Here is a 14,261-nt window from a genome sequence, read left to right as displayed (position 1 = left end):
TAGATCTGAACCACAGTGGTCTAGGATCCCATTATGAAAATTCTCACTGGGGACCAGTCTCTTCAAATAGTGACTCCAGCACAAACTGGGATAAAGTTATTGTAGACGGCTCTGACAAAGAAGCATGGCCATCAATCACTGGCAGTGACCCAGAGTTGACATCAGAATGTATGGACACTGACTCTGCCTCTAGCTCTGGGTCAGAGAGAAACCTCGTTATAATGGCTTCAGGGAGCACAGGTGGTGAAAATGATGGCATTCGAAATGGCATTGGACATGGTTCTCAAAATAAGTTTGTGGTTGGTAGCAACAGCAATAATGTGGGCAATGGAAGTATTAATGGGCCGTGGGGTTTATCCCATGGAACCATAATAAGCACATGTCAAGTTTCTGTGGATGCTCCTGACAGCAAATCTGAAAGTAGCAACAATAGAATGAATGCTTGGGGCACCATAAACTCTTCATCAAATGGAGGGTTAAATCCAAGCACTTTGAATTCAAATGGCAACCATGGTGCCTGGCCTGTATTGGAGAACAATGGACATGCCCTGAAAGGGTCTGTAGGGAGTGGTAATCCTGGCACAAATATTCAGTGCAGTACCATAGGTCAGATATCTAATAGTCAGAGTATTAACTCTAAAGTGGGTGGTTCAGCCCATGGTTCCTGGGGAAGCCTTCAGGAAAATTGTGATTCTGAAGTAAATGGTACAAGGAAGGTTTCATTCAGTGGGCAACCTCAAAACCTTAACACTGAAATGAATGGACCAAATAACACTACTAACTTTATGACCTCTAGTTTACCAAACTCTGCTGGTTCGGTGCAGATTAACGAACTGCCTAATAATACAGGGCATGGGGCCTGGCGTGTGAGCACAATGAATCATTCTCAGATTCAGGCCTCTCCAGTTACAAATGGCACTTCCATTTCTCATCTTAGCAATGGTGAGACAAAAAATGGTGGATCTTACGGTACTACATGGGGTGCCTATGGTTCTAATTACTCTGGAGACAAATGTTCAGGCCCAAACAGCCAAGCTAATGGTGACACTGTGAATGCAACTCTAATGCAGCCAGGCATTAGCGGGCCTGGCAGCACTAACTTTCAAATCAATGGGAATAAAGGAGGAGGGGTATGGGAGGCAGGGACAGTCAACTCCCAGAATATGCCATGGGGAAGTGGAAATGGTGCTAGTGCTGGCGGGAGTAGAAGAGGATGGGGCAACCCTGCACAAAACACTGGCACTAACATTTCAAACGGAGAATGGAGTAAACTGCCTAGTAATCAGCATTCCAATGAAAGCGTGAATGGAAACAGCAGGAAGTTTACAAATGGATGGAAGTCTACTGAGGAGGATGACCTTAACAGCCAGAGTTCTGCTGCTTCTCAGATAACTGAGCAGAACAGCGCATGGGCCAAAACAGGTACGGGGGACAGCGAAGGTAGTTCAGAGAGCACTGGATGCCACGAAGACAGAGTAACCACAGAAGGACAGAATCGAGAGAGGAGGAAAGTTGACCAGCATGCATTACTCCAAAGTATAGTGAACAGAACTGACTTAGATCCACGTGTCCTTTCCAACTCTGGTTGGGGACAGACTCCAATCAAACAGAACACTGCCTGGGATACCGAAACATCACCAAGGGGTGAAAGAAAAACTGACAATGGGACAGAGGCCTGGGGAGGCTCTGTGACACAGACTTCCAGCTCAGGGGGATGTGTGGATAGACCTAGCCCTAACAATAATGATACCTCATCTGTATCAGGGTGGGGAGATCCAAAGTCTGCTACAAGGTGGGGAGACTCCAAAGGGTCAAACAGCCAAGGGGGGTGGGAAGAAGATTCTGCTGCTACAGTAATGGTCAAGAGCAATCAATCGTGGGGAAGTGGCAAAGAGGAAAAGTCATCTTGGAATGACGCACAGAAGATCAAACAGGGATGGGTAGATGGACAAAAGGCCAGCCAGGGATGGGCAGTTTCTGCCGGTGACAGCTGGGGCGAAAACTCAAGAAGTAACCATTGGGGTGAGGCTAAGAAATCCAGTTCAGGAGGCAGCGACAGTGACAGATCAGTATCTGGTTGGAATGAGCCAGGTAAATCAAATTCTGTTACTTGGGGAGGTAATAATACAAACCCAAATAATTCTTCAGGATGGGATGAGCCTGCAAAGTCTAATCAGAACCAGGGCTGGGGAGACCCTCCGAAATCCAATCAGCCCCAAGGTTGGGGGGATTCGTCCAAGCCAATCAACTCTCCAGAATGGAACAAACAAGACGTTGGCTCTTGGGGAGCACCATCTGCCACAAGCAAACCCCCAGGGTCAGGCTGGCTGGGTGGACCGATGCCGGCACCAGCAAAGGAGGAAGAGCCCACTGGCTGGGAGGAGCCGTCCCCTGAATCAATACGCCGTAAAATGGAAATTGATGATGGAACTTCTGCTTGGGGTGATCCAAGCAAATACAACTACAAAAATGTGAATATGTGGAATAAAAATGTCCCAAACAGTAGCAGCAGTTCAGACCAGCAAGCACAGGTACATCAGCAGCTACTGTCTTCAAGTGCCATGTCTAGCAAGGAGAGCAGTTCGGGTTCTGGTAAGACTTGGTTTTACGCAAATTTGTGTTTTCTGTTAATTGTAAAACAATTATTTTGTTCTTGCTTCATATAACGATGTTTTAGTTTCAAAGTGGAAGGGGGAAGGTGCCAATGAAGTACCGTTTTTATTTATTAAAAAAAACCAGCAGCAATGCTTATAGACGTTTGATATTTTTATACAGATTGGAAGATCTGTTCTAGTTTGAATAGCTTGAGTAATAAAGACTAGACAGCTCTGTTTGAATTCTGGGGTGTGGGAACACAGAGAAAATATTTTAAATAGTATCTGAGGAATGAAAGTAGTTTTCTTCATTTGATTCTAAAGCAGTTAAAATGTAATGTTGCCAAAGAGCCCTCCAAAAAGCGTTGAGCTGCTACAGGACAGAATGAAGGGTGATGGTTTTATATGGACTCAAGATCAGACTTTCTGATCTTGTAGTTTTGGGAGCAGTGAATAACGGTACTTGCAGATGAGCTTGAGTGGTGTTTATGAAGTATTTTGTGCTCCGTCTCTCTTTCAACTGTGAAGAGGAGTAGCTTAAATATAATGAGCAGCTCTTAGGAACTTAGTATCTTAGAAATTTCTGTTATCAAAATGTAATTCTTTACATACAAAATTTGTATTTTTGTGGTTATATTTTTTTATGGAACAGCTTGCAATTGTAATAATTACCTTCATACAAAATGTAAATGTGTACTAATATGCTTTTTATTGTATGTTATGGATCTAGAAAAGGCAAAACACTTGAGTCTCTTTAGATAGCTTTTTAAATCCTGCTTAAAAACATGCCAATAACTCGTACTGCTTTAAAAAGGTTGGGGAGAGCCTTCTACTCCAGCCACTACTGTAGATAATGGAACTTCAGCGTGGGGTAAACCCATGGATACTGGTACTAGCTGGGGAGAACCCATCAGCGATGCAGCAGGCACCTCTGGCTGGGGAAACGCTTCTCTTGGTCAACAGGCTTCAAATAAACCTGGTGAGTGTTTTCTGCGTCATCTCTGAATAAAGGTAATTGGGGACAGTGAAATGCCTCTATAGAAACTTTACATTTTTGAGGGCTTTTTTATCTGGGAGTAAAAATCAAGCTAACTTCTGTGTTAAGGGCAGTCAGTTGCTACTGAAATGTTAATGTGCTGCATTTTTTTCACAACCAGGGCCTAAATCTATGCAAGATAGTTGGTGTGGAGATGATATGCCATTGACAGGCAGTCGTCAGACCAGCTGGGAGGAAGAGGAGGATGTAGAGATTGGAATGTGGAACAGCAGTTCTTCACAAGAAGCTAACCCGTCTTTAAATTGGCCACCATATATGAAAAAAATGCCCACAAAGGTAATGAGGAGGTTGAGTCAAGGTTTTTTTGCACTGTTGTCATTTCGAAAAGCTAAGTCAGAACAGATTGCTGCACCGAGTGGAGTACCAGGAAGCTTTAATCTTCATTCATAACATTTTATGATGTAATTTAAGCAGTAGGTGGTAAACATCTTCTGAGTATCACAGGAATTCCTTTCTATTTTTAAGGGAATAATGAAAGGTGGAAATAAGCAAGATGAAGCATGGATCAATCCATTCATTAAGCAATTCACAAATCTCAGTTTTTCAGTAAGTATTTACCTTTACCTGGCTTTACTGCCTTCGTACAGTGCTAGTTATAATGCACAAAGATTGAAATGCTTCATTGCCTAGCGTTCATTGTCATACTATTTTTCTTTTTACTTCTGTTTCTCTCCTCTGTCACCCATCCCTTTTCTTTGCATCCTGTTTATTGATGAAAAGTGGTTTTATAAACACTACCCAGGTGTTCATCCAGTAGTCTGATGTTTTACTTAGTTACATATGTATTTTGGTAAAGATACCTGTTTTCAGTTGGGTAACAACTAAAGGGAGAAAATGCTTTAAAATAGCATCTGATTTGTCTCGATTTTTTTTTTCTTGCAGGTTTGAATTGAAATAGTATATAGGAATCTTTGTTTTAGCTTTTAAAAAGATTATTATTAAATAATTATGATTCATTTTATTACTTCAGAGAGAATCACCAGAAGAAACCATACAGAGCAATAAGATGGACATGTCTGGAGGTAAGAATAGGAGACCCTAGCTGGGTTTTACTGCTTTCCTTTCCAGTCTCTCTTTTAGTTTATATCCTTCTGTAAATTACTTTTTAAAAGCTGTATATAATATATGTAGTTATAGCTATATATAGTTAAATATATGTTTCCCTAAGGAAGAGGAGTACCCTTGTAGAGAAAAAAACTTGTGTGTCCGAGTAATGCTACTGTCCGAGTAATTGTAGCATTGTAGGTTTTATTGTAGTTGCACTCTTTTTATTCAACTTTACAATTGGGTATTTTCAGTTTGGGGCTTGTAGCCTATTGTGTAAAGAAATTGTTCTTTGAATTTTAGATTTTAATATTAATGGCAAGCCTCATTTAAATTATTTCATTTTTTAAAAAATTTGAATTTAAAACATCTGCTTGGAAAGTAATTCTCTTACACTGTATGCAATGAAGTATTAAATGGACTCCTTTATTACTGCTTCTATTTTGATCTTCTAGCTTGCCTAGTGGAATTAATGATAAAAGATAACTTAAATTTTGCTTTTAATAAACACAAATACTTTAAATTTGTGAGATTTGCTTTTTGGTTGGTTTGGGTTTGTTGTTTTAGCTATATAGGTTTTTTCTTAACTGAGTCAAATTAAAGGGCCTCTGAAATATTACACAAATGTAGGGGATGTGATAAAGATATTACTTCAAAGCCAAGACAATGCTTATTGCTACTAAAAGAAAAAATGGCATTCACAAGTGGAAACTCAAGTTTAAACAATTACACATTCTTGGTTTTAAGAGAAAACTGAGAATAATATTTTTGTGAAGCCTAGCAAAATCTGTTGACGCTTTGCTGATTCCAAGTTTTAAGTTGTCTGTAGCCATCGATTCATAGTGTTTCCTTTCCCTTTTCAGTAAAGCCCAGAGAGTTTAAAGCTAAACTGATGTTTCCTTGTCTTAGTATCTAGCTTGAGAGCGGTATTAGTTGAGCCCTTCATAAGCATAAACTGGTTTCTAGTGTATCTGGAAAACTGAATAATCTCTCATGCAATGTTGTAGTCACATCTCTCACCTTTTCTTAGGGTTACTGCAAGATAAGCGAATGGAGATGGATAAGCATGGCCTCAATGTTGGAGATTACAACCGTGTGGTTGGAAAAGGCCCTGGTTCTCGTCCTCAAATTTCCAAAGAGTCTTCCATGGATCGCGGTCCTTACTTTGATAAGGTTAGTAGGTGTCTTACTGGTGGACACTTCTAAACTTCTTTGACTCTGCATTCTGAGTAGTTATCTGTGCGCTCCTTAGCTTTCTGCGTTTAGTGGAGAGGAAATTTGGGGCTTTCTTGTTAATCCACAAGATATGTTTTGTTCTTTTTAACTTACTGATATATAATACTAAGCACTTTCTGTAGGCCACTTGCAGTGCAAATGACTAACCTGATCTCTTTTGTTTTCTGCCTATTTCCTGCTGGTGCTGGACTGTCATGTGACTCTTCCCTTCTGTTCCTGGCAATGGTTTCTCCCTTCTGCTTGCTTGCTGGCTGGTTGTTGCGCATCGGTTTGTCTGTCCAATCAGGATGGCATTGTAGCAGACGAGTCCCAAAACATGCAGTTTATGTCCAATCAAAACCTGAAGCTTCCCCCTTCAAATAATGCACTACCTAACCAAGCCCTTGGCTCCCTAGCAGGGCTGGGTATGCAAAACTTGAATTCTGTTAGACAGGTAAGGCTATGTGCTTATCCTTGGCATGTTACTTGACAGCATTTAATATATAACCTTTTGATATAACATCCTAGCTACCTATGTGATTGATATGTGTTTAACTTCTAATTCAAATGTATAGGGGTGGGAGAAGCAGCAGAAGAGGTTTATTGTCACTAACTGTCCATCCTTTCCCCAGAATGGCAATCCCAGTATGTTTGGTGTTGGTAATATAGCAGCACAGCCCAGGAGCATGCAGCAGCCTCCAGCACAACCTCTTAATTCATCTCAGCCTAATCCACGTGCTCAAGTGCCTCCTCCATTACTATCCCCTCAGGTAATTGAGCACATAAAACATTCTGTGTATACACTACCAAAATGCTGCTTCAGAAAATGGTTTTTGTTTGTTGGCGTTGCTGATATTTGTTCTGTAAATACTTGAAAACATATTTGGCTTGATGAGTGTTTCAGAAGCTAGGCAACTGTTGACCAGAGGTTCTGATATTCTACATCTGCTATAATTAATTGCACGTTGCTGTCAGTCACTCTTCATACCGGTCCATTTTGCAGGTTCCAGTATCATTACTGAAGTATGCACCAAACAACGGTGGCCTGAGCCCACTTTTTGGCCCACAACAGGTAGCCATGTTGAATCAACTGTCCCAGTTAAACCAGCTTTCTCAGATCTCCCAGTTACAGGTAAGCTGACAAAGCTAGTCGCTCTGTGTTCTGTTTGAAAGTCTAAGTAGAGACTTACGTCAGCTATAAACTGTTCTTAAAAAAAACACCACAAAACACTGTCTCCTAGCGGTTGTTGGCTCAGCAGCAAAAAGCGCAGAATCAAAGAAGCATGCCTTCTGGTGGTCGTCAACAGCAGGAGCAGCAGGTAAATAAATACGTTTATTATTAACTTTTCAAACTATCTTTAAAAACTGTTTTTCGTCCTGAGCTGCGTTCCTTGTTATAAATTGTATTAACGAGTGCAAGAGTGAATGGGAATTGACAAGCTTTAAAGGAATGACTTAGCTTAATGCTGGGGTTTTGCTGTGCTAAGATGCACGGAGCACAAAGATGCATTTCATTATCTTTCTTTAAATGTGGAAAAGCTTTTGCCTATTTATATCGTAACTGCTCTGTTTTTTTAAGGGTCGATCTCTTAGTATGCAGCAACAGATGATGCAACAGTCCCGCCAGCTTGATCCAAACCTGTTAATGAAGCAGCAGACTCCACCCTCTCAACAGCAGTCACTCCATCAACCCACTATGAAATCTTTCCTTGAGAATGTCATACCCCATGCTACTCCTGAGCTACAAAAAGGGCCATCGCCAATAAACGCGTTCAGCAGCTTCCCTATAGGTGGGTTTCTCCGTGCTAAGTTCATACAGTCAATTAATGCTTATGTGACGCACAGCCTTTCCTTTCACGTTGCCTGCCTCCTCTGAAAACAATAGCGATGGTAATCCTGTTAGCACTTAGGATTTTAATGGAAGTAGTAATTCTTTGTGGGGCTTACCCAGTTACCTTTGTTCACCAAAGAACTTTTTTCACAAGTGCACTCATTCCCAGAAGTGACTGACTGTATTTCAGTGCAAAATGCTTTACATTCTTAAAGAATGTCTATCTCCTTTTATTTCTTTTTTTATCCTCTGGGTCCCGAGGATGATACAAAGTCCTTTTGCAGTTATGATTCCTGGAGCTAAAGGACTTTTAGAAATAGAATCCATACAAAGAATCCATTGATGTTGTCTCATTTCTTTGGATTTTAAAATCGTTTTCAATGAATCTGGAATTGCATAAGTAGAACACAATGTTAATTTCACTTTTAGTGATTTTGTCCAGGAAATAAAGCTTTTAGCTCTGCTTTTTTAAAGAATGGTTGTCTCATTTCAGGCAAAATGTCTGAACATTTATAAATACAAACATCTCCTGTTTCTTTCTCCCTACATTTCCAGGCTTCTGTCCAATTTCTACTTCAGAAATTCCAGGCTTGTATATTTTCTTCTTACTTTAGGTCCCTTTTTAATGCTATCTTATACTTACTACACCTGTATACCATTTACCTCTTGTTCCTTATCCCTATTTTTTTCCCTCCTCTTCAGTTTGCTTTTCTTCTACGTTACTCTAATCCAGTCATTTCTGTTGGGCTGATTTCCTTTTGCATTCTCATTGCCCTTTGTAGAAAAGTTTGTTTAATAGAGACTGCTGCTGAAATCCTTGTGCTTATAGGTGGAGTGTTATGGAGCCAGTGGGTCGGTGCAGGCCATGCTGTTGCGCTGCATGTGGCACACTGGAATTTTGCTTGTGGCCAGTCTTAAGTCCAGGCTGCTGCTTGATAGTTGCTGCTGATGATTGGCATCAAGATCTAACTACTGCTTTCATTCAAATGTCAAGGCATAAAAATGAAGTTTGTTTAGCTATTAGAGACACTGTTAGGCCTAATGAAAGGAATATTTAACTTTCTCGCCAAAATTCGTGCTGAGTAATTGCATCCTGCCTACGTTGGGTTCCTTTCTGTTTCATTTCTTGAGTTGAATTGTTGTATACTATTGTTAAGTAGCTGCTTTCTCACCTTAATCATTGCCACATTTCAGGAACCTGCAGTATATGTAAGATTGCTTTGAGATCCCTCGGGAATCTGCTGCCGTATATGTAAGAATTCTCTGGGATCCCTTTGGAGTAGTACTATATAGTGATATAAGCAAGTGGAGCCACATGCAGTCCACAAATAAAAGCTTAAAGGTAGAAATAGTAAGTTGCTGGAATTTCTTCACCCTTTAGTGAAAAATTGAGTCAAGAGGAGTATTGGTAGCATCCTCCAAGTGCACAAAGTATAGTAGCATAGTCATGTGAGAAGGAGCTGAACTTGCCAAGTTGTCTTCTGGAAAATCTTGCAGGTATGTTGTTTTCTCCGTGTTCTAATATTAGCATCAGGAGACCTAGCAACGAAAGCAGGGAGGTCCTGTTTACATTCTGGGGCACTGAATTGGTCGAGATTCACTAGATATTTGTTCATCAAAAGCAGAGACTGGGGGCTGGGGGCGGGTGTCCTTCTCTCTAGTTGGCCAGTGCTGCAGTCACATCGTGATTAATTTATAGAATTAAGTATTTCTAATATTAAAAATACCTTTTTCTGCCAAATAGTGAGTATAGCTGAACAATATAGAATCTTCCACAATTGGATATGAAAAATTACTTCTGGGAAGACTGTTTAAATTCCAGATTATGTCCAGGGACTGATGTTCATCCCTCGGTCCACAGGTGTCAGATACGGAGCTGTGCCTGCCAAGGGGCTGGCATTAACCTTAGCAGCCCGATGTGCCTATTTGCCAGCCTGTGATCTTTCTAACCCTTGTTTTAGAGGTCTGTCTTCTGCAAGCTTCTTCAGAGTTAGAAGAAGGGTTATTGTTGTGCACAGGGTATTGCTCTGACAACAGCAAAATGCTGGAGGGAGAGGTGTCAGAAACTGGATTGATTGGACTTTTCCTTTTTTCTGTTTCAGCTATTGATAGCTGTTACACTTCTTAAAACTCTGCTGTCCTGTTACAAGGCACTTTCTGTGAGGCTTTTCAAGGGACTGATTTTCTGGCATCAACATCTGCTTATGCCTTTAAGAAAAACAAATGGAAAAAAACCCAAACAAACAAAAAACCAAACCAGCTTCTATATGGCAGTGAATATCAACTTAGGAACAAAACTAAGCACTAGTTCCCAGTGCTGAATAAAGGTGTTTCTAGTAGAGATTTGAGAAGTTCCCTGTGTGTCTCTGGCCCTAAGTTAAAATGTTGTAGTGGTTTATTTTCAGAAATGAAGTGAATAGATCTGAAGGGCTGGAAATGTAACCAGGTATGGTTGTGAATTAAGGATTCCTACAGACCTGGAAAGAGAGCAGGCATGCCAAAGTCAAAAGCGTGGACACATTGTTCAAGCCCAGAGTAGCTGGTTCTCACAGGTATTTGGATTGATTTGGGTTGGCATTGTGTTGATTCTCCGGCGAAGATAAGTTTTGTTTGTTTTCTGTTACTGAGGTTTTCATGCAGTGTGAACAGGATAAACGGAGGAGGGGAGTAGTCTTACTTGTGCAGTTCCGCGCAGAGTGCTTATCTGCCTGTGCTAGTGTGGTTCAGAAGCTGGCGAGGTGTCCTGCTGAACAGCCCAAATAAGAACGGGAATGAGGTTGTAACTGCAGATACCAGTACGTAACTTCTGCTGAAGAGGGATGAGTGCGGGCACACCCTCCTGCTGAGAAAAGTGTCTTTTATAACTGAGCGTAGCTCTTCAAAGTACAGTACTTCTGCTTTGTACAGATGAGATCAGTTGTTGTGCTGGTGCTAGACTGGTGTTAGAAATGCCACGTTTTTGAGATGCTTACATTTTAGTTTCTCTGACTTCCTCAGTGGCTTCTTCCACTGACATTTTTGCATGAAGACATCAGCTGAGAACTTCAGAGTGCTTTGCATTGCTTAGCTTAGCTTCTGTCTGTAGTAAGTTCACTGTATTAAGTGCTAGAACGTTTCTCAAAAACAGAGACTCGGAAGCATGAAATAACCATAGTAATACGCTCTTAAATGGTTATTAGGACAATAGTGGTAATTAGCAGAAGAAAAACATGTAGTCTGTATTTCATAAGCTATATCTGTTTTTAGGAATGAACTCAAACTTGAATGTAAACATGGATATGAGCAGTATTAAAGAGCCACAATCTCGATTGAGGAAATGGACTACAGTAGACAGCATTTCTGTGAACACATCATTAGATCAAAACTCCAGCAAACATGGTATGTTAAACGTGTCACTAAGTAGCATATAACATTACACATCAGATTGTCACATTCCCTGTATAAAATGCAGGTTCGCTATATTTAGGCCTGTAGTTGTAACTACCGTTGCTTGTGTTGCTTGTACCTGTCAGAATTTGTAGCATTGTCTGTGCCAAACTTGCTGCTTGTCCCGTACAGCAGCCCATAGCTTTCTTGAATGTTTTTACTTACAGAAGTGACCTTGTGATGAGCTGTAGTAGAAATACCGTGCGGAATTCCTTTTTTAACCAGACTTTTCTTTAAGTGTGACTATTGCTACTAGCTTTACCTTAATCTGGATTGGAATGCTTCATATATGTTTAAACCAAAAGCTTTAGATTTTCTAGCTTTCTTTCCCTCCACCCTGTTGGCCTTCAGGTGATTTATGGGGATTTAACTCTCTGTGCACGCATTCTGGTAGCGTCTGACATTTTTAGTTACAGGTTTTGGTTATGAATGTGTACATTTGCATTCTAAAAATGGGGAGAGCTTAGAAGGGATAGACTAGTACCATTGCTGTACTTAGTTTTAGAGGAGGCAGACTTGGTTGCTTCATATTTCATTCCAGTAATCAGGATTCATATGACATTTCAACTGTTTCAGTTGCTTGAAATCTCATCCAGTTAAAATTTGAGTCTATAGCACAAAGGTTCTGTGTCTAAAGATAGTTATAAAATGTCTCCAGTCTCCTGTTACTGTTCAGTCTTGAGATTGTTTGGATATTTTTAGATTTGTCAGCTGTCTTACTACTAAGAAATGACTTGCTGCCTTAAGCATCTAGTGGAGATATCCTGCTACTGCACTGCTGGACTTCACCTGGTTGTTGCAGACGAACAGAAGTCTGTAACACCAACAGAAGTGTTGGTGTTACTTTAGCTGTAGGTAATGTTTTCTGAATAGCATTAGGAATTTGATTATTTGAACTCCACATTGCATTGACTCACTAGTAAAAGTCATTTATTCCCTCAGAACTGTAGAATATCTTTGGCTTTGCAGAGTAAGAACCTTTAAACTTCTCCTTACAGGACTTACACAGAATCAAGCAGATTGTGTACAGTGCTTTCATTCCTTGCTCTGCCTCCAGTGATTTTTTTTTAATTATTATTTTTTTTTCCTCCCCTCCCAGGAATATGAGTAGAATTTAGAGAGCTTTGCAGTAGCTAAAGATCCTTCAGATTTTGTAGATGTTTCTTCCAAGAGCCCACCCATCACAGAATATATTCACTACCCCTACTATCCAGTTGGGGTCTCACAGAATGCTCTTACCCTCTTGAATTAATATTTTACTTATATTTAATAAGTATGCTATTTTAATGAGATGATTTCATGGGAGACTATTCTTACAGTTTTCTCCTGAATTATTCAGAGACATTTCATTTTAGATTATATAATCCTGTATGGCCTCCTGTATAACTTGACATCGTAAGAGGACAGTATGTTGCTGTATAATTGATGAATGCTTTACTTGGGCATGTTTTTATATATATGTATATGGCTATATAGATATTGGCTATGAAAAATATTTTACAACTATTTTTTTTTTTTAATTAGGTGCTATTTCAAGTGGTTTTAGGCTGGAAGAGTCTCCGTTTGTTCCATATGACTTTATGAACAGCAGTAATTCACCAGCCAGTCCTCCTGGATCTATTGGGGACGGCTGGCCCCGTGCCAAATCGCCTAATGGCTCTAGCAGTGTTAACTGGCCGCCAGGTACGCAGCGCCAGTGCTTACCCTTTGCAGGGTTCTTACTGTTCAGCTGTGTTTCTTCTGTGGTCCTTGGGCGTTCCGTGTGGAGGGGGCAGGGAAACAGCCTACAGAAAAGCATTAAGGGTGTGTTTTTAGCAGATCGAAATTGAGAGCAGTAGGTTTTTGTACAACAAGACGTATATCTCCCTGCTTTGAGATTTTTACCCTGGTGAGAAGGGACCAGAAAAACTAGAAATGAAATCAATAAAGTGAAAAGAAGACTAAATTAAGCCAATTAAAGGCTTAAAAGCTTTTGGATTTTCGGTCATTAAGAGATGTATTGTTTAGACAGCTGTTTCCTGTTTAAAAAAAAAAAATCAAAATAAGCTTCTTTTCTGAATCTCTGTTCCTAGAGTTTCGTCCTGGTGAGCCATGGAAAGGTTATCCAAACATTGACCCTGAAACTGACCCTTACGTCACTCCTGGCAGTGTCATAAACAATCTTTCAATTAATACTGTGCGGGAAGTTGACCACCTCAGGGACAGGAACAGTGGTACGTTCAGACGCTACGTTTTCTAACTGTGTACTAATCTTCCTTCGGTCAGATAGAGAGAGTGTTTACTTGGAGCTGCGTTTGCCACTTGCTCATCTCCTTGTTTATCTTTTGTGTTGTGGATTTCACAGCTGAAAAGCTCATCTTTGGCTCAAGCGCTGCTACTTGATGCAGTGCAGCAGATATTCCAAGAATGCGGGTAGAGTGAGCGAACGCTGCTGATCTGCGTTCTGATGTCATTCTGTGCACAGAGAGGCAGCGCGTTTGAAAGTAGGCAAGCAAAACTTGGCAGTCTAGCCATTGCAGTAACGTAACTAGCTTTGCTTGCAGCGAGTGCAGGGTCCTTCCTTGCCACCACATGCCTTTGGATCAAGGATGAGGGCTGAGAAGAGTGGAGGAGGTCCCTCCTCTGACTGTGCAGAGGTGTTCAGTCTGGACTACAAGTCATGCCTTTTAGTTTTATTGCACTTGTGATGGACTGTGCTGTGACTGACTTCTGTCTTTATTATAGGGTCATCCTCATCTTTGAACACCACGCTGCCTTCAACTAGTGCCTGGTCATCCATTCGTGCCTCCAACTACAATGTTTCCCTCAGCAGTACAGCACAAAGCACTTCAGGTGATGTCTGCTTATATTGCTCTGAGCTGGTGTTTCTTCCCCTTCAGGTGCTTCAGGGGGATGCTAAATGTTAATAAAAAGTAGTCCTGAGGTCTCGTCTGAGTGGTAACTTCACTGATTTTCAAAGTGGCTATTTTGATTTTACTCTAATTTAGCAGCTTTTATTTGTAGCAAGGTGACGGTTCCAGCAGCATAGTGATTATGGTTGCCTTTGTATGTCTTTTAGTAGCCAGAAACAGTGATTCCAAATCAACATGGTCTC

At 40.7% G+C, this 14,261-nt stretch overlaps 1 protein-coding gene across 7 annotated transcripts in view; it reads left to right on the top strand.

Annotated features, from left to right (window-relative positions):
• TNRC6A (trinucleotide repeat containing adaptor 6A) overlaps positions 1-14,261 on the top strand; it is a 53,293-nt gene that overhangs the window by 35,272 nt on the left and 3,760 nt on the right. For 4 of the 7 annotated variants that reach the window (XM_075515335.1, XM_075515336.1, XM_075515334.1 and 1 more), the window contains 15 exons: positions 4-2,592; positions 3,409-3,573; positions 3,752-3,927; positions 4,117-4,197; positions 4,622-4,673; positions 5,726-5,868; positions 6,543-6,680; positions 6,914-7,042; positions 7,152-7,229; positions 7,490-7,700; positions 10,988-11,119; positions 12,692-12,850; positions 13,240-13,380; positions 13,892-13,999; positions 14,226-14,261. The exon at positions 14,226-14,261 is cut by the window's right edge and continues 186 nt beyond it. In XM_075515335.1, the coding sequence (XP_075371450.1) occupies positions 4-2,592; positions 3,409-3,573; positions 3,752-3,927; positions 4,117-4,197; positions 4,622-4,673; positions 5,726-5,868; positions 6,543-6,680; positions 6,914-7,042; positions 7,152-7,229; positions 7,490-7,700; positions 10,988-11,119; positions 12,692-12,850; positions 13,240-13,380; positions 13,892-13,999; positions 14,226-14,261 (4,338 nt within the window). The remainder of the gene's footprint in view (positions 1-3; positions 2,593-3,408; positions 3,574-3,751; positions 3,928-4,116; positions 4,198-4,621; positions 4,674-5,725; positions 5,869-6,542; positions 6,681-6,913; positions 7,043-7,151; positions 7,230-7,489; positions 7,701-10,987; positions 11,120-12,691; positions 12,851-13,239; positions 13,381-13,891; positions 14,000-14,225) is intronic. The other 3 variants (XM_075515337.1, XM_075515332.1, XM_075515333.1) reach the window with 2 other exon arrangements.

The sequence above is a fragment of the Mycteria americana genome, chromosome 12 (genome assembly GCF_035582795.1).
Source record: "Mycteria americana isolate JAX WOST 10 ecotype Jacksonville Zoo and Gardens chromosome 12, USCA_MyAme_1.0, whole genome shotgun sequence".
Lineage (NCBI taxonomy): Eukaryota > Metazoa > Chordata > Aves > Ciconiiformes > Ciconiidae > Mycteria > Mycteria americana.
The sequence above is the reverse complement of the archived record's forward strand: the minus strand, read 5'-3'. Positions and strand labels throughout refer to the sequence as shown.